Raw genomic sequence first — 26,169 nt, forward strand, 5'->3', positions numbered from 1 at the left:
GCCGGCGGCGGGCTACGGAAAGGGCCGAGGGACATCCCAGCCCGCGCGTTTTCGAGCGGTTGCCACGGGCGACGCCGTTTCCCCCCCTCCCGCGGCCGCTGCGAGCGTCCCGAAGCCACCCGGGCCGAGAAGGCGCTTGAGGCGGACAAGGCCTCAGATGGGGGGGAGGATTATGGGGCTGGGGAGGGGGGTAGGCGCCTTCCATGGGGCGCGTGTGTCTCCCTGAATGGGAGCGCCCGCATGGGCTGAGCGTGGCCGCCGTGTCTTGGTAGACTGGGAGGGCTCCCAGTTGGGGAGTGAGGCGGGAATATCTTAACTGGGGGAAACGGGTTTGAAAGAAGCCCCCCCCCGGGGGGGTACTTTGAAATGAGGGGGAGTCCCAGCTTGTGACTGGTGTGCGCGCTAGTAATCCGAAACAGGGGGCTGGCAGGGAACTCTTGGGGACTAGAATCTTTAAAAGAAAAAAAATAAGTGTGTGTGTGTGTATGTGTGTGGGGGGGGGGGGAGGAGAAGTGCCGAGGCCTAGATTTTTCTGATCTTGAAAGCAAGGGGGGTTAGGAATCTCCAACCTGGGCTGGCAGGGGCGTCTTAGGGACTAGAAACTCTACGAAAGAAAAGGCTGAGGGGGACGGGGGCGGGACTAAGAAGTCCCGAGGTCTAGATTTAGTAATCTTGGAAGCAAGGGGTGGGGTTTGTGGAGTTCGGAATCTCAAACAAGGGTTGGTGGGGAAGTCTTAGGGACTAGAAGCTCAAAAAAATTGGGGAGAAGTCTTGGGGTGTAGATTTAGTAGTCTTCAGAGCAAAGAAGATCCGTGGGGTGGCCCCAGGTAGAGACTGGGTTCAGGTTGGGGTGAGCCCCCGCCCCCGTCTGTGTTGAGCAGCCCCTAAGAGAAGTTACGAAAGAGTGGTTGTAGACAGGTGCTGGTGTCTAGAAGTGGTTCTGAAGGGGAGTCCCAGAGTCTTGCTAGGTCTTTATTTGTGCTGTGTTGCAGGCGCTGAGCTCTGGGCAGGGAAGAGGTAGCAGAACTTGCCTCTCCTTGGAGAGGGATTCCTCTTGAGTTAAGGGAAAGCATAATTAGTAACCTTGCTTCAGGTTCCTAATGCACAGGGTCCCTTATCTGTGCTCTGTGCAACAACCCAAGCTGCTTAGCGGAATCATGGCAGAGTTTTATGTGCTCAAGGAATGGACCCTCTGCATTGATCCTGATCAGCTGAGGGATGCTCCATGAGTGGGCTTGTGCTCTTATGGTGTTATTTGCTTGGTGAGTGGGGCTCAAAAAACACTGCCAGCTTCATCTTTTGAGGCTGGGGTTTATCATCCCTGAAGCTGAGGGCGGAGTGGGCTAGTTGCATGGCGTAAAGATAGCCTAGGGTTACTAGTGCAGGGGCCTGGAGGAGCCATTGAAAGGGGGGTTTACGTAGCAAAAGAGGTGGCTGTGAGATGAAGGCAGGATGCCGCTGAACCCCAAAACAGACCCTCGTTACTTCGTACTTATTCGGCCTGTGCCCGTTCCCACCCAGAAGGGCCTGAAGGTCCAAGCTAGAAGCAACACCATCTACAACTGCTGGGATGTCACGAGAGAGCAGGTGTTTCATGAAAACTATCACCGGAGGGTCAAACAGCTCACGCAACAGGGCTACTTCAGCCCCAGCTGGAGACCCTATCAGGATTTCGGAGAGCCTCTTTACCTTGATCCAAAGAAACTCACCCTCTATGGGCTGGGACAACTACCTCCGGTAGGTGTGCTACTCACTCAGTATATTATTATTTCTCTGGAGGATTTGTACCCCACCCTTCAGCCAGAAAAGGCTCCCAAAGATCAGGAATAAGACAGCCCCTATCCTCCGGTTTGCAGCCTTCCCCAAGTTGATGCCCTCCAGATGTGTTGGTTACAACTCCTACCAGCCCCAGCCAGCACTGGCCCTGCTGGCTGAGGATGATGGAAGTTTGTAATCCAACACATTTGGAGGGTGCTAGGTTGGGGAAGACTGATCTAGAACATGAGCAGCCAGATGGTAGATCGTGGTGGGTTTCTGGGTGATTTGCAGTAGTTTGAGAAAGGTTTCTGCCTTCCAGTGGTTTAAAAATAGCAACAAGAAAAAGGCTGCAGTCCTCTATACCTGATCTGTGGGCAAGTTGTACAACTGAGCCTCAGTGTTCCTCTTCTATAAAATGGGATGTTATGTTTAGACTAGTGCTGACCCAACTTGCTATTCCTTAAACTTGTATTTAAAAAAAAATCAATGCCGTGTCTGGCTTTGTACAAATCACTTGTTTCCCAGCCATAGTGTTCCTCTTCACCTGTAAAAATATTATTGCTTTTGACCAGTTCTTTGAGCAGCTTTGCTGGCCAACGTTAGATTTTTGTGCTAGAGTTCCTCACCTGTAGTAACCCAGATGTAGATCTGTACTTGTATATGCATGTGATCCCAGTTTATGGGGTGCAGTAACAAAATGGCTCCATCCCCTGAATTACCATTTTGTATCAGGCTCCATCCCATGAGCTCCTATTTTGCACTTGGCTGCAGTTGGACTTTGAGCTTCTAATAAAAAATAAGATAGATAGCACAAATCTGAAGCCTGCCCACCCCTGATCTAGAACACCTGACACAAACAGAAAAGGGATTGGTTGGGAGGAGGAAAAAAGCAAACTCGGTCCCCAGGTTTTACTTACAAAGTTCTTATAACAACCGGCTGGAGTGCATACACCTCAAGGAGAGGAGGAGCCAAAGGTGGCTGGTGTCTCAGCCGAGCTGATGGAGTGGCCACTACTCCCTTTCTCTCCCTCCACTGCAGCCTGCTGGAATGGCTGCTGGTGGCAGGTGAAAGTGATGGAGGGAGGAGCCTGATGGAGGCATGCTGGTGGTGGCCCTGCTTCCCTTCACGCTCTGCCCTGTAAGTAGGAAGTAAAAAGTAGACATTGGACCGAACTGAAACAACATTTTTCTTGGGAGGCTTGACTGTGTTTATTGAGGGGCAATCGGGTATGGCACCAGATGCTATTTTATTTTATTTATGCATTTATTATTACATTTATATCCCATCTTTTTACTCTTGCAAGGAGCCCAAGGCAGCTTACACAATTCTCCTCCTCTCCATTTTATCCTCACAACAATCCTGTGAGGTAGGTAAAGCGGAGAGTCAGTGACTGGCTCAAAGTTACCCAGTGGGCTTCATGGCTGAGTCGAGACTTGAAGCCAGATCTCCCGAGTCCCAGTCCAACACTCTCACCGCTACACCACACTGGTTCTGTTGCCAAAATGGTGGCTACAACAGATCTGTGCAGTATTAATCCACTGTGCTGTGTAGCCCAGTCTTCCCCAACCTGGTGCCTTCCAGATGTGTTGGACAACAACTCCCAGTGCCATGCTGGTTGGTGATGATGGGGGCTCGTAGGACACCAGGTTGGGAGGGTTGGTGTTGCCCATTAAACCTCTGGAGGTGCTTTCGGAGCCAGAGGTTTGTATGCCCTCTTTTCCACTATGACTCCAATCCCCACTAACCCAAACAGAGTTCCATTCCCCTCCCCTCATTGTGGGGTGATACTGAAGAACGTCATGGGCCTTGGGCTGAGAGCTAGTCCAGTGCTGTGACTGTGCTCAGCCCGCAGGTGTAGAAAGGAATAGAGGTCTGCCACATCACTCCCTATTGCATTATGAGGCCTCTGAGTTGGCTGGGCCCGGTATAAATCCTAGGAACCTGGCCTTCTTCCCTGGCCTAGTTAACAGAGCAGGACTCTCTGTGGCCCTTGGGGAACCTGCACTGTTGAATGCGCACACGCCAGGCGTGAAGTGGGATTTGGCCATCCACAGTGCTGGCTAGCCCTAACACCTCCCCTGGCATTTTGACTCAAAGAAGCTAGGGCACTTTTCAGAGCACAGCATCTCCAGATTCTCTTGGAGCACTTTCTGGGGTGGTAACTTTCACGCACTTGCTCTTCTGAAGTTGTCCCTGAATGGCCCAACTGAGCCCTTTTAGCATTCTTTTAAGAACTGTGAAATGACCTGATTTGGTTTTAGAATCCCGACTTCTGCTCTCCAGAGATGGGCATCCTTTAAGCAGGCAGCTCTGATTCACTGAAAATCAAGGAACGTTGCTCCCCAGACAGACCTTTTGATTACCTGAGTGTTCCAAGTGCTGTATTAAAAAAGTCTCATTTGATTCCTTAGTGAGCTAATGCAAGGGGATATTAGTCCCCCCCCTCCCTTTATCTGTTCAAAGAGTTAATTGCCGTGGCAAATTCATCTGCAATTCCCAATGGGTGGCTTGTTGACTTCTTAAAGTAAAGAAAGGTGACATCTTTCTTTTTTCTGTTTTTGGACGTGCTCAGAACGTTTTAAGTTGATACCCCTGTCCTGCTCTGTGCTTGTAATACAATTCCTTTGGGCACTCTGTGCTGTACATAAAGAAGATGGGAAATGAGATGGGTAACTGCATCCATCCACAAAGAAACAGGTAAAGAAAATGGAGCCATTTATATTGACAAAAATTCCACTGTTCCAGTGTTGTTTCTGCTCCAGTAGATAAAGGTCCACCAGGCCTGTGATTAGGGGTTGCATAAACCCTTTATTCTAGACCCACTCCCCAGCTGGCAGTTAATCTTCTGTTTTGAATGGAGCAAGGGCTGAGGGGCCAGCAAGCATTGGTTCAAGCCCACATGAGCGAAGACATGGGCAAAGGGCTGTTTCCCCTGCTCCTTCCCAACCTAACCAGCAACAGAGGCTGTGTTCTCTTTTGATTGTCTGAGTCTTGGTTCTGCAGTGAGCAGTTGAAGTGCATAATATGGGAGTGCTCTGCTAAAGTGTCGTTGCTGGTGGTGTTGGGAAAGACTGGAATCAAAGACTCCTTTGCTTGTACAGGGAAATTAGTTTCTCAGTATGGGAAAGTATCCTTGAGATCGCAGGTTATGCAGGGGGCACGATGGGAAGCCCCTGTGGGTTGATGGGACAAGGAACGTAGGGCACTGCCTTACACCCGGTCAGACCTGTTGGTCCACTTAACTGTATTGTCTACAATGGCTTGGTTTGCATGTAACAAGCTGCAAGATTTTTTTTAACTGTGGGTTGTAGTGAACGAGGCAACACGCTGGTGTGCACTGCCTGATCTCCTGCTGCAATTGGGAACAGCAGAAAAATGCACAGACTGTCTATCCATGATTGATTTTGCGTTACGTGTGAACCAAGACCTTTGGCTTGTGTCTTCCTTCAACAAGCCAGAGAAAGAACTGGCAGTCTGCCCATCCCTAGTGTACCTCAACTGGTTGGTGTAGGTACGCCAGGCCAGCAAAACATGTGTGATCCAGTAACTTTTGTTTGCTTATTTGCAAGACGGAGTTTACCTGCTGCCATAGCTTCCTACAGAGAAACCTGGGTATTGTACTTTGGTGAAGGTGCTGAGAATGATCTAACACCCCATGTCCTCAGCTATAGTTCCCTGGTAGGAGAGAGTAACTATTAAACAAATTTAAGTCTACAGAGTAGATATGACCAAAGGGTTGGTCTTTAACACCATAAAACCCTAAATAGGAACATAGGAAGTTGCTTTATACTGAATCAGACCGTTGGTCGATCTATTATTGTCGACACTGACAGGCAGCAGCTCTCCAGGGTTTCAGGCAGGAGTTTTTCCATCCCTACCTGAAGATGCCAGGGATCAAACCTGGGACTATCTGCCTGCAAAGCAGGGGCTTTCCCAAGGGCCTAGGAAAAGGCCTAGGAGCCTTTTCACTTACAGAATTGTCGTAAGTCCCATATATTTTTTATCATTCTGTCAGGGCTGCTTCTTGTTATGTCTCCTGGGCTGCAAGACATGACACTAGGAGAGTAATGTTTGGAGTTGATGACAACTGAACTCTTGTACTGGATCAGGGCTCTTTCAATTGCTCACTACAATTGAGCTCAGCAACTTCTCTGACGCTTTTGCCCATTTGCTCTGTGTAATTAAAGGCTGCCAACGTCTGTGGGTGAAGCTTAGAAGTGGACTGGAAAAAATGAGCTCATTTTTAAACCATCATCAGAGCTATTTCTAGTGGATGGCTTTGTCCTCCAGTGTCATCAAGCAGCAAGCCACAGCAGTTAGCAATGACAGTTATCGATGAAAAATAAGAAATTGGGGACTTCTTATCTGAGTATATGAAATACATGCCTGGGTTTGTTTGTTCGCTTGTTTTCCTGGCCATTTCCAACAGCTCCCCAACATTTCTTGCCAAATAACCTTTGGCTCACTTTTGTCATTGCGCCAGTACTGTTGCTTAATGTACCATCTTAACGATCCTTTTCTTAGTAGCTACTTACCAATGCATTAAGTAGTTAAAAAAAATACATTTAAGTGCTTGTGGGTTTTTTTGCTGTGGTTTTATTTCTGCCTGCTCAGCGCTCCTGTTGGCTTGCACCAACACAAAAGACACTAGGTCTGCAATGGTACGTATAACGTGACAAGCAGGAGCCATTTTGCTCTTGCTGACAATGTTCACCTGTGGCAAAGATGATATCATTGAATCTCGTGTGTAGGTATGAAGCCAAATGAGTTTTTCTAAGGAGAGAGTTTGTGAAATTCTCTTCCCTATCTCACAAAAAAGCAAAGGTAGCAGTGTTGACTGTAAGGCTCTAATATCCTTGTATGTCAGTTGTGGCAAATCAAGGCTTATGATGAAGCTACAATGAGCATCTCCTAAGGGCATTTCTACACCAGCCTAAAATCCTGCATTTAAAACAGGGCTTTCTGCTTCTGTTTTAAATGCAGGATCACCACTGACTCCCTTGACATGCGCTTCCTTCCCCCCCTTCTCCCCATATCTGAGTCTTCCATTATCTTTCATTGATCTCGCTCCTCATCTTGCGGCTTAAACTCTTTTCACTGAGGAAACTGAAGCGGAACACAATGGGGTAATTTGATAGCTCATTATCTGCTATCTATTTAAAAACAGAACAAAGGGCATTTAGTGCAGGAGGGTCATGGCGTCTTGTAGAGAGCCCACAAACCTCCATGAAGAAGCAATCACAATTGCAGGATAAAAGCTCTGTGTGATGAAGCCCTAAATAACTAGCATGCAGCACAAATGCAAAGCTTCTATAGCCGAACTGGTTCTGCAACAGAATTCTGGGAGTTGGGTAATAGCTAGGGAAGAATTCCAAAATGCATGTGGCTGTAATACCTTTATTAAGCCAACCAAAAGATTACCCCCAAAATATGTGCAAGCTTTTGAGATCCCGGATCTCTTCTTCAGGCAAGATGTTATAAAATGCATGCGGGGGGCGGGGGGAATGGTGACTGGATGGTGAAGTCACATTGTCTTCAAGTCCAAACCTCTCTGCAAATGTCCATCCTGGTCAAAGCACATAGGTTCCTTTTGCTGGTAACACAGAGTAATTATTAGACAGTCTTTATATTAACAAAGCAGGAGGTAATTTCAGATGATGCTCTAGGTAATAAAGTCGATTAACTTTTCTTTCTGTGATCCACTGTTGTGAATCACCCAGAGAGCTTTGGTTATTGGTTGGTATAGAAATGCAATCAATCAATCAGTCAATAAACAAACAAACAAACAAACAAATGAGCCCATGTGCTTCAACTAGGATGGAAAACACTCTTGAGAATAGCTAGACTTTATATTCCACAAAATGCAGGGTCAAATATTTGCCCCCTTCCTTCTTCCCAGGATAACAAGGACAGCAAAGCCCTCCTGTAGCCATCACATGACCTGCTGACTTGCAGGCTCCTCCTCCCACACTACACCTAGGATTAATTGGTCTGGATGTGCAGACAGTGTGACTTTACCATCTAGTCACCGTTCTGCTCCTCCCATTTCCACCTCCTCTTTTATAATAACTTGCCTGAAGAGGAGATCTGGGGATCTCGAAAGCTTGCACAGTTTTTTGTGTGTGATCTCTTGGGTGGCCTAATAAAGGTATTACAGCAACATGGATTTTGGAATTCTTCTCTGTCTGTTACTCAACTCCCAGAATTCTGTTGCAGAACCGGTTCGGCTATAGAAGAAGCTTTGCATGTGTGCTGCATTCCAGTTATTTAGGAGATGCTCATTCTTGCTTCATCATAGGCCTTGATTTGCTATAACCAACATACGATATTTTGTTTGTTTGTTTATTTATTTATTCATTAATTCATTCATTTCTATACTGCCCAATAGCGAAGCTCTCTGGGCAGTTCACATATTAGAGCCTTACTACATGAGGCATTTCCCCTTCATGGATCACTGCCTTGTTGTGGCGAAGGGGCTTGCGTAACTCAGTGAAGCCATAAGCTATGCCGTGCAGGGCCACCCAAGACGGACAGGTCATGGCAGAGAGTTCTGACAAAATGTGGTCCACTGGAGAAGGAAATGGCAACCCACTCCAGTATTCTTGCCAAGAAAACCCCATGGAACGTATCACAAGGCTATAAGATATGACGCTGGAAGATGAGCCCCTCAGGTCGGAAGGTGTCCAATATACTACTGGGGAAGAGCAAAGGGTATTTCCAAGTAGCGCCAGAAAGAGTGAAGCGGCTGGGCCAAAGCCGAAAGGACACTCAGCTGTGGCTGTGTCTGGTGGTGAAAAGAAAATCCGATGCTGTAAAGAACAATACTGTCAGATCAATGAATCAAGGTAAGCTGGAGGTGGTCACACATGAGATGGCAAGATTGAACATCGACATCTTGGGAATCAGCGAACTAAAATGGATAAGCATGGGCGAATTTAATTCAGGTGACCATCATATCTACTATTGTGGGCAAGAATCCCTTAGAAGATAAGGAGTAGCACTCATAGTCAACAAAAGGGTGGGAAAAGCAGTACTGGGGTACAATCTTAAAAATGACAGAATGATCTCAGTACGAATCCAAGGCAAACCATTCAACATTACAGTAATTCAAGTCTATGCCCCAACCACTGAGGCCGAAGAAGCTGAGGTTGATGGGTTCTATGAAGACCTACAACACCTTCTAGAACTAACACCAAAAAAAGATGTCCTCTTCATCATGGGGGATTGGAATGCTGAAGTAGGAAGTCAAGAAATCCCCGGGATAACAGGCAAGCATGGCCTTGGTGTACAAAATGAAGCAAGACAAAGGCTAATAGAGTTTTGCCAAGAGAACACGCTGATCATAGCAAACACTCTTTTCCAACAGCACAAGAGGTGACTCTACACATGGACATCACCAGATGGTCAATATCAAAATCAGATTTATTCTGTCCTTTGCAGCCAAAGATGGAGAAGCTCTATACAGTCAGTAAAAACAAGACCTGGAGCTAACTGTGGCTCAGATCATGAGCTACTTTTTGCAAAATTTTGGCTTAAATTGAAGAACGTAGGGAAAACCACTAAACCATTCAGGTATGACCTAAATCATATCCCTTATGAATATACAGTGGAGGTGAGGAATAGATTTCAGGGATTAGACCTGATAGACAGAGTGCCTGAGGAACTATGGACGGAAGTCCGTAACATTGTTCAGGAGGCAGCAAATAAATTCATCCCCCAAAAAAAGAAATGCAAGAAAGCCAAGTGGCTGTCTGATGAGGCTTTACAAGTAGCTGAGGAAAGAAGGGAAGCGAAGAGCAAGGGAGAAAGGGGGAGATATATCCAACTGAATGCAGAGTTCCAGAGAATAGCAAGGAGAGCATGCCTTTTAAAATTAACAATGCGAAGAAATCGAGGAAAACAACAGAATGGGAAAGACTAGAGATCTTTTCAAGAAAATTGGAGATCTCAAGGGAACGTTTTGTGCAAAGACGGGCATGATAAAGGACAAAGAAGGCAGGGACCTCACAGAAGCAGATGAGATTAAGAAGAGGTGGAAAGAATACACAGAAGAACTATACAGGAAAGATCTGAATGCCCCTGATAGCCATGATAGTGCGGTCACTGAACTTGAGCCGGACATCCTAGAGAGTGAAGTCAAGTGGGCCTTAGGAAGCATTACTAACAACAAAGCTAGCGGAGATGACAGTATTCCAGCTGGGCTATTTAAAATCCTAAAAGATGATGCTGTTAAAGTGCTGCACTCAATATGCCAACAAATTTGGAACACTCAACAGTGGCCACCAGACTGGAAAAGGTCAGTTTACATTCCAATTCCAAAGAACGGCAACGCCAAAGAGTGTTCAAACTACTGTACAATTGCGCTCATTTCACATGCCAGCAAGGTTATGCTCAAATCCTACAAGCTAGGCTTCTGCAGTATGCGATCCGAGAACTACTGGAAGTACAAGCTGGGTTCTGAAGAGGCAGAGGAACTAGAGATCAAATCACCAACTTTCGCTGGATCATGGAGAAAGCGAGAGAATTCCAGAAAAACGTCTATTTCTGCTTCATTGACTACGCTAAAGCCTTTGATTGTGTGGATCACAACAAACTCTGGCAAATTCTGAAAGAGATGGGGGTACCAGACCACCTTACCTGTCTCCTGAGAAACCTGTATGAGGGTCGAGAAGCAACAGTAAGAACTAGACATGGAACAACTGATTGGTTCAAAATTGGGAAAGGAGTACGACAAGGCTGCATATTGTCGCCTGCTTATTTAACTTATATGCACAGTACATCATGAGAAACGCTGGGTTGGATGAATCACAGCTCGGAATTAAGATTGCCGGGAGAATTATCAACAACCTCAGATATGCAGACGATACCACCCTAATGGCAGAAAGCAAAGGGGATCTAAAGAGCCTCTTGTTGAGGGTGAAAGAGGAGAGTGCAAAAGCTGGTTTGAAACTCAACATTAAAAAAACGAAGATCATGGCATCTGGCCCCATCACTTCCTGGCATATGGAAGGGGAAGAAATGGAAGCAGTGACAGCTTGGACTCCAAGATCACCGCAGACGGTGACTGTAGCCATGAAATTAAAAGACTCTTGCTCCTTGGGAGGAAAGCTATGGCAAACCTAGACAGCATAGTAAGAAGCAGAGACATCACCTTGCCGACAAAGATCCATCTAATCAAAGCTATGGTTTTCCCAGTAGTAATGTATGGCTGTGAGAGCTGGACTATAAGGAAGGCTGAGCGCTGAAGAATGGATGCTTTTGAACTGTGGTTCTGGAGAAGACTCTTACGAGTCCCCTAGACTGCAAGGAGGTCAAACCAGTCCATACTAAAGGAAATCAACCCTGAGTGCTCATTGGAATGACAGATACTGAAGCTGAAGCTCAAATATTTTGGCCACCTAATGCAAAGAGAAAACTCTCTGGAAAAGCCCCTGATGCTGGGAAAGACGGAAGGCCAAAGGAGAAGGGGACGGCAGAGGATGAGATGGCTAGATAGCATCACTGCTGCAATGAATATGGACTTGAGCACGCTCTGGGAGAGAGTGCAGGACAGGAAGGCCTGGCGTGCTATGGTCTATGGGGTCACGAAGAGTCGGACATGACTGAACGACTGAACAACAACAACATGAGGCATTTAGTGTGTGCTCATGATTCCTTACTCATGGTAGTTTGCAGGTGCTTTACACGACATCGTCATCCACCAGCGCCTCTCCCGTTCTTTGCAACCATTTTAGTGGGGGTTTTTCCTAACGAGGAAAGTCTGGTATTTCTGTGAATGGTGGCATGAAACCCTAGTGTACTCATGCAGTTCCACTATACCACAGTGCCACCTAGTAGTTGTGTAATGGAACATATAGAAAGGCAAAGAAAACTCCCAGAAAGAAATGTGTGAAGGAGCTGACCATAACCAGGAAGCAGAAGCCTAGGTAAAGTGGCGGGTTTAAAGCCTCATGTAGGAAAACCCCTAGTCAAGGTTGACAAAAATGTTGTACTTTGAAACTGGTTTCTGAATATATAAAGTAATGTTGCTATAAGGCACCAGGTTGTGCAAAGCTGCCCTGCAAGTGGGGGGGGGGGGGTTCTTGACTGTTCCTCAACCTGCCATTCTACTTTTTTCCATGTCTCCCTAGTGTTCTCCAATGTTCTGCTGTGCAGAAATCATAATCTCTTTGCAGCTGCATAACCTCATAAGCAGAGCCCTGCCGGATCTGCCCAAAGGCAAGCCCAGCATTCTGTTCGCCTAGTGGCCAAAGAAATGCCTACTGGAAGCCATTCATGACTGGTAGCCTTTGACAGCCTTGTCCTCCATGAATGTGTCTATTCCTCATTTAGGGCTGCCAGAGTTGGTGAAAGGTACTCCTGGCTGCACCTGCCTCTTGGACATCCAGGGGCACCCCCAAGCTGCACACCTGATTTTTCCATGGTAGTGCAACTCTATCTAGAACAGGCAGGTTTCACCGATATATCTGGATCTGCTGGTTGTGCCTCTTTCTACTCTTTTTGACCTTATTTCTTGCCTTGCCTTCCATCCTTGGCTTGCTTGGTATTTCCAGTTCACTTGGCTCAGTCCTACAATAGGTTTTCCAGTATCAGAGGCGGTATGCCTCTGTACACCAGTTGCTGGGGAACATGGGGGAAGGGTGCTGTTGCACTCATGTCCTCCTTGTGGGTTTCCACTGACAGCTGGTTGGCCACTGTGTAAACAGAATGCTCTACTAGAATCATAGAATCATTGGGTTGGAAGGTTCCTACAAGACCATCTAGTCCAACCCCCTGCTCAGTGCAGGAAGCCTGATTCCCAGACGGTCTCCCATCCAAATACTAACCAGGGTTGACCCTGCTTAGCTTCCGAGATCAGATGAGATCAGGCATATCCTTACAGATGGCTGTTCAGCTTCATCTTGAATGCCTCCAGTGTGGGAGAGCCCACCACCTCCCTAGGGAATTGATTCCATTGTCATATTGCTCTAACAGTCAGGAAGATTTTCCTGATGTTCAGCCAGAATCTGGCTTCCTGTCACTTGAGCCCATGATTCCGTGTCCTGCATTCCAGGATGATCGAGAAGAGATCTTGTCCTTCCCCTTTGTGACAACCTTTCAAGTACTTGAAGAGCGCTATCCTATCTCCCCTCAGTCTTCTCTTCTCAAGGCTAAACATGCCCAGTTCTTTCAATCTGTCCTCACAGGGCTTTGTTTCCAGTCCCCTGATCATCTTCGTTGCCCTCCTCTGAACCCTCTCCAGCTTGTCTGCATCCTTCTTAAAGTGCGGTGCCCAGAACTGGACACAGTATTCCAGATGAGGCCTAACCAGTGCTGAGTAGAGGGGAACTAGTACTTCCCAGAATTTGGAAGCTACGCTTCTATTAATGCAGCCCAAAATAGCATTTGCCTTTTTTGCAGCCACATCACATTGTTGGCTCATGGACCCTTGGTCTGATCCAGCACAGCTGTTATGTTCCTGAATTCGAGAAAGTGGAGGTGCACTCCTGGTTGCCTGTCCCGGGCTGAGGTCTGCAGAATTCATTGTATTAGCTTTCACAATAACCCTGAAAGGTAACATCACTGCTGCTGCTCCTGTTTCACAGATCGCGAGTGGAAGCTGAAAGCAACTTGTTCAAAACACACATACACACATGCTTGAACCCAGTATAAAATCCAGCCTGGGAGAGGGGGTACTACACCATAGGCTCCTGCTCAATTCCCAGTGGAGGCAGAGGAAAAGATCTGCCTCTCTATACTTTGTTCCTCTATCACATTTGGTATCCTACTCCTTCTTCCAAGTGTTATCCATGGCTCAGAGTGTTATCCATGGCTTTAGCTCAGTGGGTAGAGCACTGTCATCTCCAGGTAGGGCTGGAAAAGACTCCTGTCTTCAGTTTTGAAGACTCGCTGCCTGTCAGGGTATACATCAGGGGTACAAAAAAAAAACTGGCCTGTGGGCCCAGCCCATGGAACCTCCTGGTGTTCAAGCCCCCCTGCCCCCCGGAATAAGATAATGAGAAGAGCCCTGCTGGATCAGACCAAGGTCCATCTAGTCCAGCATTCTGTTCCCACAGTGGCCAACCAGCTGCCCACAGGAAACCCACGAGCAGGACAGGAGTGCAACAGCACCTTCCCGCCCATGTTCCCCAGCAACTGGTGTAAACAGGCATACTGCCTCTGATTCTGGAGGTAGCATATAGCCAGCAGGACTAATAGCCATTGATAGCCTTCTCCTTCTTGAATTTGTCTAACCCCCTTTTAAAGCCATCCAAACTGGCAGCCATCACTACGTCTTGTGGTAGTGAATTCCACAGTTTTAACTATGCGCTGTGTGAAGAAGCACCTCCTTTAATCTGCCCTGAATCTCCCACCCATCAGTGTCATGGGTTCAGCTTCATGGGAATCTTCCCTGGAGGGAATGCCAGTTGTTATGCCAGTGGGGATGCAGGTGGTGGGTGAGTTGTGGCGCCCCGGTAGGGGCACTGCATGAAGCCAGGCACTTGGCTGGCACCGTTTGGAGCAGCTGCTCTTCCCAGCAGTGTCCGAGTCCCTTTCCCCATGCTGAGACAGGCACGGAACTCCATCCCATTCTCAGCATGGAGGAATGCTGACATGGGTATGGCAGGGGGCAGGGGAATTGTGGGGGGGCATGCCCATCAACATCATCCAGCCCATGGAGGGCCTGATGGGGGGCAAGCCATCCCCCACCATAAAGTTTTTCTTTACCCTTGGGGTAGACAATGCTGAGCTGGATGCACCAGTAGTCTGAGCTGGTATAAAGCATTTTCCTCTATTTAAGGGAAAGGGCCACATCTCAGCGGTAGAGCTCACGCCTTATGTGCAGATAGTCCTAGGTTCAGTCATTGGCATTTCCAGAAAGACTCATGTCTGAAGTCTTGGAGAGCCACTGCCAGGCAATACTGAATAGAATGGACCAATGGCCTGAGAGCTCCCTATGTTTTATCCCAATTTATCCTTACAACAACCCTGTGAGGTTGGTTAGTTCAAGACCTTAGTGGCTTGTCCAAAGCCACCCCTTGAGCTCCAGAGCTGAGCAGGGATTCAAATCCAATGACAGTCTGGCACTCGTCCAGATATGTTTCTTGCTCCATCTCCAGCTATTCCCCCATTGCTCTACCTGTGTCTCTAGTTTCCCTAGCAACCCAGCGGGGAGGTTGCACTGCGGTGTCTTCTCTGGGGGCTTTCTTCAGACGATGGTCTCGCTGCAGGGGCTCGGCCCATCACTCTTTGGCCTGTAGGGAATTGGCAAGAGCTGCCCACTTGTGGACGCCCGGCACTGGAATGACGCTTTCGAGCATGACTGGTTAGAATGGCCAATTACCCTCGCTGTGAATGTTAAGAAACGGTGTAATTCCCCGCCCCCATGGGGTTAGCTAAAGACGATACTGTCAAGTGAAAACAATGGTTTAATGGCTCTGTGTCATGAAGGCCCTGGGACTAATGGAACACAACCTAGAAATCGAAGCCAAGTGAATGTTTAAGGCTTCTAGACTGCAATTATGATACAGTCTCTGCCTGCAGCTGTCATTGCAATCACAAAATGTCAGCAGTGTTTAGTTCTGTCTCAGAAGGTCAAATAACAATGGCGAGGACGCCTGTTTGATGACAGTAAGCCATACCAGTGGGCAAAGTGTGGAGTGCAGAGTGCTCTGTGTTCCCGTGATGCTTTGCACTTGAACCACAGAAATATCTTTGTCTGTGTGTGTCAGCATAACTTCTCCAGGGCTCCATTTCAAGCAAGAGGCTGCCATCCTTCAAGGCAGCAGATCTGATGTTCCCTGTGATTTTTTTTTAAAGAGAACACAGTGTCACACTCTCCCTACTTTCCTGAGTGGTGAGAGATTCCAGGCGCAGCGCTTACACTGTTCCATTTGGAAGGAGAGATTGCTGGAGCCTTGAGGCATTTCAGTAACGGCTGAGTTTATTTACAGATGCGTAAGGTGAGCATAGGTAGAGCTATAAGTGTAGCACTCTACAGACAGCAAATCCATGGCCCACATCAGATCTTCAGAGATGCGCCCAGCACCCCAAGAACCCTTTACCCTTCCAGAGCTCAAAATGATCTCTGTCTTACTCGCTCTCTGTCACACTGTAAGCTGCAAATGGGGTTGGCAACTCTGCTTCAGTTTCTAGGTTGTGTTCCATTTGTGGACAAACATCCTTAAAGGGGGGCAGAATTCTTAAAACTGCCTTCCCCAACCTTGTTGCCTTCATAAGAACATACGAAGAGCCCTGCTGGATCCAACCAAGGGTCCATCTAGTCCAGCATTCTGTTCACATAGTGGCAAACCAGCTGCCCATGGGAAACCCACAAGCAGAACACAAGTGTAACAGCACCCTCCTGCCCATGTTCCCCAGCAACTGGTGCACATAGGCCTACTGCCTCTGGTACTGGAGGTAGCACATAGCCATCAGGACTAGTAGCCATTGATTGCCTTCTCCAAGAATTTGTCTAGCCTGCTTTTAAAGCCATCCAAATTGGTGGCCATCACTACATCCTGTGGTAGCAAATTCCAAAGTTTTACTATGCACTGTGTGAAGAAGTGTTGGATTATGACTCCCAATGGGCATGCTGGTTGGAGGTGATGGGAGTTGTAGTCAAGTATGCCAGGTTGGGGAAGGCTGTTTAATGCAGTAATTCTGCCCTCTTAACCATTTTTATGTCCAAACCCCAAGCTCCTTTGCAGCAATCAGATAGCAAACCCACTCATAACCAACACAGAAGTAGAGCATAGACCAGTGACTCGACGTAGGATCTTGTGCAAGCAGCACCAGCAGCAATTCCCAGACTATAGCTGTTGTGAATGCACATCAGCGTAGCAGGGACCAGGCTCCTCTGGTAGCATGAGACATGTGGCTCCCAGCCACATGATACAGCGGCATGGATCACAGCATGAAGAGTAGGAATCTTTTGCCATCCCTGAAATAGCTCCATTAGCGTTGCTTGGTAGGTGGGGTGGGGCGGGGCAGAGGTAGATCTTTGGTGCTTGGAAGAGTGCATCTTACTGCTGATTTGGGCATAGAAACATAAGAATGATCTTGCTGAATCAAACCAAAGTACGTTGTCCACCATTCTGTTATCAGCAGCATCCAGGCAGATGCCTCCGAGTGCTTACAAGTAAGTCATGAAGGTGAAGGCCTTCCCTTCTTGGTTCCTGGCATCCAATATTCAGATACACTTCCTCTGTATATGGAGATTCCACTGGCTGTCATGGCAAATTGATGTTGATATTTATTTCAAGCATTTTTACCCTGCTCTTCAATGTAAAAGGCTCTCAGAGTGGCTTACAAAGATCAGTAATAAGAAAATCCTTGCCTGAAGGCTTACAAGGGCTTCTCCACATGGGTCTTTTATCCTGTGATTGAGATTGGTTACTCATGGAAGTTTGCGATCCTTTACATGACACCATCAACCTCCAGCACCTCTGCCGTGGTTACCGATCATTTCCGCGGCTTAATTTGAAACAGAAATAATGAGCTAATAAAAAGAAGCACCGTGAATCTGGTTGAATTTGTCCATGTAAAGAGGAAGTGGTGCTATAACAACAGCACCATCCAGTGGCTGTATAATGACACATATAAAACTCGTAGATAAAGGGGGGGGAAGGGTAGGGAAAGGGAAGTGCATGTAAAAGGCTGATCTTAATCCCACAAAGAATCCGGAAGCAGAAGCCCCAGTAAAATCGCAGGATAAAAAGCCTCAGTGTGGAAAAGCCCTAAGAGAACAACACAAAAGGAAAAGGGATTGGTGGGGAGGAGGGAAAGCAAACGTAGGCAATAATTCTTAAGTTACAAAGTTCAGCACTTCTTTCCCTGGACTGTTTTCAACTTGGTCGTTATGAACCATTTAATCTTTTAAGAATCAGTGGCTTCAGTTTGCTTTTTCCTCTTTCTTCTCCATTTCTTTTGTGCCGTGTTTTTTTTTTTAACTATAAGTTTGTGGGCAGGGACTGTCTTGTTTTCACTGATTGTATGTATGTTGCTCTGGGAGCCCTTTTTGGCGCAAGAGCAGGGCAACAAATCAATAAAATGGAGTTGGATCTAGGCACAATGGAAGGGCTGCTGCTTCCCCTCCCTCTGTTGGCCTCAGCAGTGGCAGCTGGTAGCTGCAAGGAGGGCTCTCGGCTGGAGCTCTGTTTAGCTGATATAGACCTATCTTCCTCCATGTTTCTGTCTGATCTTTTCTTTTTTTCAGCCATCTAACATGGCAATCCCTGCATCTTCCAGCCATGAATTCAACCATATGCAGCTCCTTCACTGGAATGTTCCACCCCAACCAATTAATGCCTTCCATTTAGTTTCTCTTTTTGACTTCCCATTCAGTTGTATTGAGTTTCATGTAATTTTCTGCCCACTGCTCCAGTTCATCAAGGTCACTTTGAATTTGTTATGTGTTCCTTCTATTATTAAAGGTTTTTTTCCCCCCCTCTGTCACAAAAGACTTATTGAAAAATGTACCATACATTGTCTCCTGGAGCCTGTCTTCAAAGCAGGCTCTGCCCTTTGGTGCAATCTGCAAAGTTTTGCTGTCATTGTTGGAGTTTTTGTTCAAATATTTCCTGCAGTTGTTCTGCCTGTCTTTGTGCCCACTTGCAAGTGGGCATAATGTGACTTGCATGATCTGGCTTATTATGTGTGACATTAAAAAAAAAAAAATCAGTCGGCACAGCCAATGTTTTCATTCTTTTGAGGCTAGACCAGCTGCTGTGTAAGGAATTGGTGCCAAGAGGCCTGTCATGTTGCATTTTTCATGTTGTCAAGATTGGTGGTGTGTTTATTTCCTGTGCTAGACGCTGGTCTGACAGTTTGGACATCTCAGTTCTGAAAGCATTGCACAGTCCCCTTTGGGGTGAAATGTGGCAACTGCTGGCCAAATGCTTTGATAATCAGAGCTTTAGAAACTCTCAGTGAGGGCTTAATTTGAACAAGTCTCACCTGAGGAAACCTGTTTGAGCATGCCTGATACTATGTGGAGTTTCCAGTAAAATCTGAATTGGAAAATTTTCTACCACCCTAAATCAGTTGCGATCTAATTAAGCATGTTTGTCTTATTTTTAATTAACCAAAGAACAAAACTAGTTAATTAACATATTGTATAAATATCTCAGAAGCTTTTCCCATAGATAAAAGTATTGGAACTGATTCGGGGGTGGGGGAATCAGTAAAGTACACTAGCAGAGCAATCCTGTATTCACTGTGACTACACCTGCAGAAAAACTATTGTATTCAGTATGTGCTCAGCCTGGGTGGGGAGGGGAAAACATACAACTAGAAAATACAAACATGGTGTAAAAATTGTTGGCCGCCCCTAGCGTCCCTGGAAACACTGCAATAACACATCCTATAAGCAGAGATTTGAACCCTGTATGCTGCTCACAACTACTGTTTTAGGGCATTTCTACATGAGGCTTTTATCCTGCACCTTTACCGGGGCTTTTGCTTCCAGATTCTTTGCGGGATTAAGATTGACTCCTTTACACGTGCTTTCTTTCTCTGGCGTTTTTCTTTCTCGGCCTTTCTATATGTTCCATTACACAACCGCTAGATGGCTCTATGGTATAGCAGAATGGCACGATTACACAGGGCTTTACAATGCCATTCAGAAAAAAAGGCCAGTCTCCTTGTTGGGGGGGCGGGGGGAAGCGATTATGGTTTGAAAGCATGGGAAAGGCTCTGGAGGATGATGTTGTGTAAAGGACAGTGAGCAATCATGAGTGCACAATCAAAGCCTCATGTAGAAACACTCTTAGAGCACAACACTCAAAGGGGAGGAAAAAGAGCCCACACAACTCCACTGCCACTGCTGCCGCCTCCTCCTCCGCCTCCTCCTCCTTGTGTTTATTATTGTTTATTATATGTCTATACAAGGCCTGCCCACAGAGGGAACAGCCGAAGGGAGGGGCCGATACATGCAGCCACAGACACAGTGGCTCGCTACTTAGGGTTGAAAAGCAGGAGCTGGGAGTTCGAGCCCCACCGGGGGAAAAGGGGCAATACCTGGCAAAAAGTCATGTCGGGGCAAAAGAGAGGGCACTCCTGGGACTTGAACCCACACTGTAAACTCCACAGAGCAGTTCCCTACACTCATCCACAGCTATGCTACAGTGCAGATGCACCGGGACCCCCATTATTATCAGTATTAGAGAATACTTATTGGGAGCCCTAACCAGCTGTGGCTAAAATTAGGTTCATGCTGTGGCTTCAGAGACGCTCGTCATGGTGCCAAAGATGACTTCACGAACACATCCCTGACAAAACAAGGTTTTTATAATAAGAGCACAGTTGCTGTTTTCAAAATCTCTGGTTTCCTCTTGATTGGGTGATGGATGGAAAACTAGGCACTGAATAGGATAGATAAAGAGGAAATCTTTGCCAAGGAAAGGAAGGAGTTTCATGGTAACATGCAACAAACGGAATATTTGGGGAGGGTTGTGGGAAGCAAGAATCTTTGGCACTCCTCCTAATGCCCATGGAAATGAAACAAACAAAGCAAAAAGGGAACCTGAGAAGCAGAAATAGAGACTCAGTGTATACAGTGGGATGGGGTTTTAACACCCACAAAACACTGGCATATGTGGATACTCTGGAGCAAGCTCTGCGCCTTTCAGATTCCCTGGCTGGAAAAAGAACCAAGGCCAACTGGAATAATTCAGGGATTCTATGCTTAAATTTAAGAATGGCACTAATTGGATTTATGCCAGAAACAGGTCTTGCATTTTAATTTTTAAAGGCAGCAGTCCAGAACTAATTTACTGCAGAAGTAGGCAGGTTGTGGATTTACTGTCGATGGTTGCATGTAACATTTTCCTAGGAGACAAGAAAATGGGAGAGGCCTGGATGCAAGGAGAATATAATGGAATGGGATGAGAGTGTTTGGAGCCTCCTACTGCCTGGTGTCCACCTGAAACTACTCTGAAAAATACACCACTGAAAATAGCCTGATGCAAGAAATATAAAGGCTCAATGGAGCTAAAAAGTAACTCTTCTTTAAACCCACAGATTTCAAGAGTGAACAGCAGAACAAAGGCCTGATTCAGATATAACAATCTCAGTAAACCATGGTTTGTAGGACTCTGGGTGCTTCCAGACAAGGCTTTTATTGTGCAAATGCTCTACCTCAGTGGCAGAATTTTACTTGGGGGGGGGGAGGGCAGGGACAGATGTTGTCATCTTCCCTTTGTAACCTTTCCTTGTTTTCCCACCAGTGCTTCCATCTTTTTTTCTTAACAGAGAAACTTCTATTAAGGAGAGAAAGACAGACGACCTGCGCATAGGCACCCTCTGTCTGGAAGCAGAGAATGACCATGGTGCCTGTGCGCTCCTTTTTCCTTTCTCTCACGCAGTGCTTCCAGGATTCCAGTACTGCAATACTTCCAGGATTTGTTCAACTACAGTTTCCCATTATGTTCACACTGGGAAGCCATGATTGAAGCTGCGACTATAACCCTGGCTTGCAAACCAGAATCCACAATTTCCAGTCTGGCCCTGTAGCAGTTTCCTGGTTCAGGAAACCATGGCTTAAATTCTAGAGGTATGGCATTAAGTCTCCAGAGAGACGAGAGGAAGGAATGGGAAGAGGGAACAGACAGGCACAATGCTCACTCTCAGCCTGATAAACCATGGTTTGTCAGATTGAGATCAGGAAGCTTGAATTGGGCCTCTGTGTTAGGCATATGCTGAGCTCTCTGTCCTTGGAATCTGTTGGATTTCTAGCCTGATCCGAAGTGTGTTTACTCAGCAAACTCCAACCCTGTTGTGTGGGACTTACTCCCTCATAAAAGCATGTTTAGAATAACAGCCTAAGAACGTTGACTGGATCGTGGCCGAAGGCTTTTTTTTAGCCCAGCACAATCAGGCTTTTCCAAGCTCATCTTCCCATCTTGGACCCATTGGTTTGCTGGCTTAATTAAGCTTTCTTATATCTAGAGACATGCAAATTTAGTAAATAAAATAAAAGACAAAGCTGTGAACAAAAATGAAAGGGACACATTAGCAGTTAACATTAATAATACATACATTAAGTGCCTCTTGGGAAAATGTACCATCTAAGTTTAAAACCTCTTGCTAAAACAGGCAAAATATAGTGGCTTTTTTTCTTTTCAGTTAACAAGGCTGCACACGAAATAAAGTGTGTGCCATGAAATTCAATTTCCAGCAAGGTTCAGACTTCACTTCTTTAAAAAAAGCAAGCTTCTAGCTCTCATGGTTGCATGGAGATTTGTTGCTGGTGCAGAACCTCCACAAGGCCTTCCCCATTCACTTCAGATAAGAGGACAGCTCCACACACAAGGCCACAAATGCATGGAGCAGCTCCTTCCAGTGAAGTGAATGGTGAAATCCATTTGTGAAAGAGCTCATGTACAGATGAGAGTGAGACTCTGAATCAGGCTGGGGTGGGGCCTTTAGAAGGTGCCTGGCCATGCTTATCCTTGATGGTGGCCCTATGGAGAACCAAATCTAGCTGTCCCGTTTTCCATCTAGAAGCAGTGTTCTGCAGATAACAACTCTTACATTTGCTACGTTTTTTGCTGTTGAAGTGTTGCAGTTGTTGGGTGCAGTGGTGTTTGCCTCCTTGAGCAGGCCAGTGGGAATGCTGGATTTGAATGAATATCAAGTAGCTGCTGAGGGCGCAAGGGGACAGGAATCATTGCAGAAAAGCCCCAGCCTAGATGAGATAACTGAATAGTTCCAGCTTAGATGAGATAATCTAATGCATTTAACATTATTTAATTCTGTTAATAGGAAGCTAGGCAGGTTGCTACAAGAGAGAGTGCCTTCTCAGTTGTGGCACCCCACTTACAGAATGTCCTCCCCAAAATGATTCGCCTGGTGCCTATGTTGTTCTCTTTTCGGTGCCAGTCAAATACCTTTCTTTTCTCCCAGGCGTTTTAGAGATCTAGTACTAGATTTTCATGACTGTTTTTATCTATTCCTGTGCTGTTCGCTGTTCGCTGTTCTTAATTGTATTTTATTCTTTTAAATATTGTATTGTATTTTATATTTTAACTGTTTGTATGGCATGCTAGTCTTCTAACTGCTTGTAATCTGCCCAGAGAACGTTGGTTGTTGGGCTGATTAAAAATATAATTAATAAAAAAAAAAAAACTTCAGAAGATTGGAAGGCGGGAGCAAGTGAGCAGTTGAGGAGAATTTTGCCTTAATGTTTTTCCCTTATATCTCCGCAAATAAAGGGGCTGGAGGCTTACTTTTTCTTCTAAATGTAGCTGGCGTTCCAGAAGGGGGCCTGGACTACCCCAGAGGGGCCTAGAGCTGGGATTCCCCCTCCCTCACACCTGCAAGCCTGTGTCTTTGTGATTGTGCTCAGACACAAACATAGTTGAGAAGCACTTCAGCATTGTCCTTCATGGTCTAGAGTGTAGGTTTTGACATGGGCGGCTGTATTTGAAACATGTTTCCGTTCATTAAGAAAAACAAGTATGTTCAGCATAATTTTCAGCATAATTCTTTGCAATCTTAACAGAGCTTTGCTCCAATGCACCTGAATGCAATCCACTGTCCTGTTTTTCCTTGTTCAAAGCAATATGAAAAGGGCAGTATCTAAGCCATTGGTGAGGAGTGGGTGCTGTGCCAGCTCCAGGTTTTGGGGGCTCTTGGGCAATATACCCTCAATGGGTCCCTCCCCCAGTGGGTGTACCTTCTCACCATCATTGTCCTCAGCTGCTCTTGCTTCTTCTCCTCTTATTTCCCATGGTTGCTGCCACTTGCTTGCTTGACAGGCAGACAACCAGGGAACATTTGCTGCTGCTCCTCCTCACCACCACTGTTGTCTGGGCAGGGTGAGAGGTGGGTGAACAAGCAGGTTGCAAGGGTGAAGAGAAGGAGCAAGTCCAGGGGGCTCTTGTCAGTGGGCCTCTGCTGGGGTGTGGGCCCCCGGCAGGTGCCTAACCATTCCTACCCTTGACGCCGACCTTGAGTGAGTGGGTAGGAAGAAGCATAAACCCCAGTAACTGCTCTGGTGGGATTTCATCCTAACACTGCCTATATAAAAAGCAGCTTTTTTTTTTTTTTAGCACAATCCAGGAAGACAAACAAACTCAAAAGCATCTCAGGAGAACTGATTGGCTTTATTTATAGGTGGACAAGTTCATTTCTACTACTCAGATTGTTCATTTGCTGCTACCCTATTAAGTCCGTCGTCTAGCTAACAACCACTCTGTGATGCGCAGTACCCAGATTCATTTTGATAGCCTGGTTTAATGTTTTGCAGCTCAGGCCATAAAACAGCTTTCCAGGGAGAGGGACCGGACGGACCACGGATCAGTTAGGCAGCTTCAGGCGCCACCTAGGGCTGCCTCTCTGTAGCTGACTTGGCCTTCAGAATAGCTGCATGTATGTATCTAATAGGGACCTGCGGCTATCTGCTGTTCTTATTTTTATTTATTACTTTCAAGTATTTATATGCCACTTATTTCTTTTCTTTTTAAATATCTTTGGATTTTCATAAGAGTAGCAATAATAAAAGGGAAAGATTAAAAAAAGACTTGCAAACGTGTGGATGTGGTCAATATTAAAAAGTCAATAACAAGGGTACAAGTACAGCAATAGGAATATTTAGATGTTACTTTTTGACTTAAGAAGCCTCCAAAGCAGCTCACAATAAAATATGAATTATAAATATGTGTTTTATAAAGTAAAATACGACATCAAACATTGCAGTGAGAATTAAAAACCACCACCACCAACTAACAGATGGATGCAAACAGGAAAGACTGTCAGTGACGCAGCGTCAGTAAAATCAATAAATCCAGTAAAAGAGCAGAAACAAAAAGAAAAGAGCAGTTCATTGAAAAGCCTTGGTGAATAAAAAAAAGGTCTTCACCTCATGCCTAAACAAAAACAATGTATGTACCTCATTTAATCCCCTGAGGGAGGGCATTTTAAAGATGGGCCACTATTGCAAAGTCCCTCTTTCTAACCACAGATTGGGTGGGGGGGTGCTACCCAGAGCAGGCATCTCAAGCAGATTTTAGAGGTCAGGCAGATTTATATGGGAGGAGGCCACTTCGTTGACCAAAAGCACTTGCAAACTTGAGGCTGAAAGGAAGGTATTTTTTGGAGTTCTAAATGTGCTTACATAAGCTTTCCTGTAGCATGCTGCAGTAAGGGAGAAGATCCGTCCTGAGATGTCCTTCCACAAGACTTCCTGTCCCTTGTTCCCAAAAAGGTCCACTCTGGACCCCGAGTCTCCACTTACTTCCATTATATAAAGGTGGTCATTTACCCACACTGGTCCCAGGCCATTTAGCGCTCTCTCTCTCTCTCTCTCTCTCTCTCTCTCTCTCTCGCTCAAAGCCAGGACTTCTTGACCAGAAATGAACTGATAGCCACTGTAGGTCTTTTAATCCTGGCAAGTTGTGTTCAGAGTGGCACATTCTAGTTAACTGTCTGGTTGGCATGTTCTCTTGCAGGGGTAGGCAACCTTTTTGGGCCCGTGGGCACTTTTGAGAATTTGAGAAACTGTCCTGGGCACCCCCACGAAATGGCTGCCGTGGGAGGCATGGCAAAGGACAAATAACCTGCCCCAGAGATTGAGTATAAGGCAGAGGCGGGGGCTTAGCCCGATACACTAAACAATACCACTCCTTTGAGCCCACAGGTTTTAGCACCAACATAAACCTATTTCACCGGAATCCCAGGTGCCAGTATGAAAATGTGTTAATTTTTTATTTTGAGTGGGAAAGGTAGGGCATCTTGGCAGGCACCAAGAAAGGTGTTTGGGGGTGCATTGGTGCCTGTGGGCACCACATTGCCTGCCCTTGTTCTAATGCGTAAGAGGTTTCTGTGCAGTCCTCAAAGTCAGCCCTATGTACAACACATGACAGTAGTCTTAAGTTGCATGTTACTAGAGAGTGGATAAGGGTGCTTCCAGACAACCTAAGGCTTAGTTCCTGGAAATAAGAGCTTTCAGTTAAATTATGCTGGTCTTTTTGCCCCACCCCCTTTGTCATTGGCCCCGCCCACCAGTGGAACGTGGCCCCTGGGAGCTTCTCCAATATGAAATGCAGCTATCGGGCTGAAAGAGGCTCAACACCCCTGTGAGATTTTCCCTCCAGCCACCCCCTTTCATTATCTCCCTCCTTTTCTTCCTGGCTCTTCTGCCATTCCACCCCACCTCCAGCCCCTTTCTTGTCCACCTCCCCCCCTTTCCCCCCATGCTTTTGCTTTTCAGTCCACTCCCTCCTCTGACCCCCTTCTTCCAATCAGCCTGTCTTCGCTCTCTGCTGCTTAGCTTCTCTGCTTCCTGGGATCTTTTCCTTCCTTAGGTTTCCTCTTAGACAAGGTAGGCTGCTCCTCTCCCTAGTGGATATGTCTCAGCCAAACCCATCTTGACCTTGAGACCCTATTTGACATTGCCTTTAGCACATGGGAGCTGCCGCAGTGTGGCT

General features: G+C 46.3%; 1 protein-coding gene across 1 annotated transcript in view; it reads left to right on the forward strand.

The window, feature by feature from the left end:
* The first annotated feature begins 91 nt into the window (after nt 1-91).
* The window catches only part of CCDC60 (coiled-coil domain containing 60), a 69,186-nt gene continuing 43,108 nt past the window's right edge, over nt 92-26,169 (forward strand). Inside the window, exon 1 of the mRNA XM_084820491.1 lies at nt 92-1,737. Coding sequence (XP_084676617.1) covers nt 1,453-1,737 — 285 coding nt within the window. The 5' untranslated portion in view covers nt 92-1,452. The remainder of the gene's footprint in view (nt 1,738-26,169) is intronic.

This window comes from Heloderma suspectum, chromosome 13, assembly GCF_057233095.1.
Source record: "Heloderma suspectum isolate Gila_16-S chromosome 13, 16-S_ref, whole genome shotgun sequence".
Classification (NCBI taxonomy): Eukaryota; Metazoa; Chordata; class Lepidosauria; order Squamata; family Helodermatidae; genus Heloderma; species Heloderma suspectum.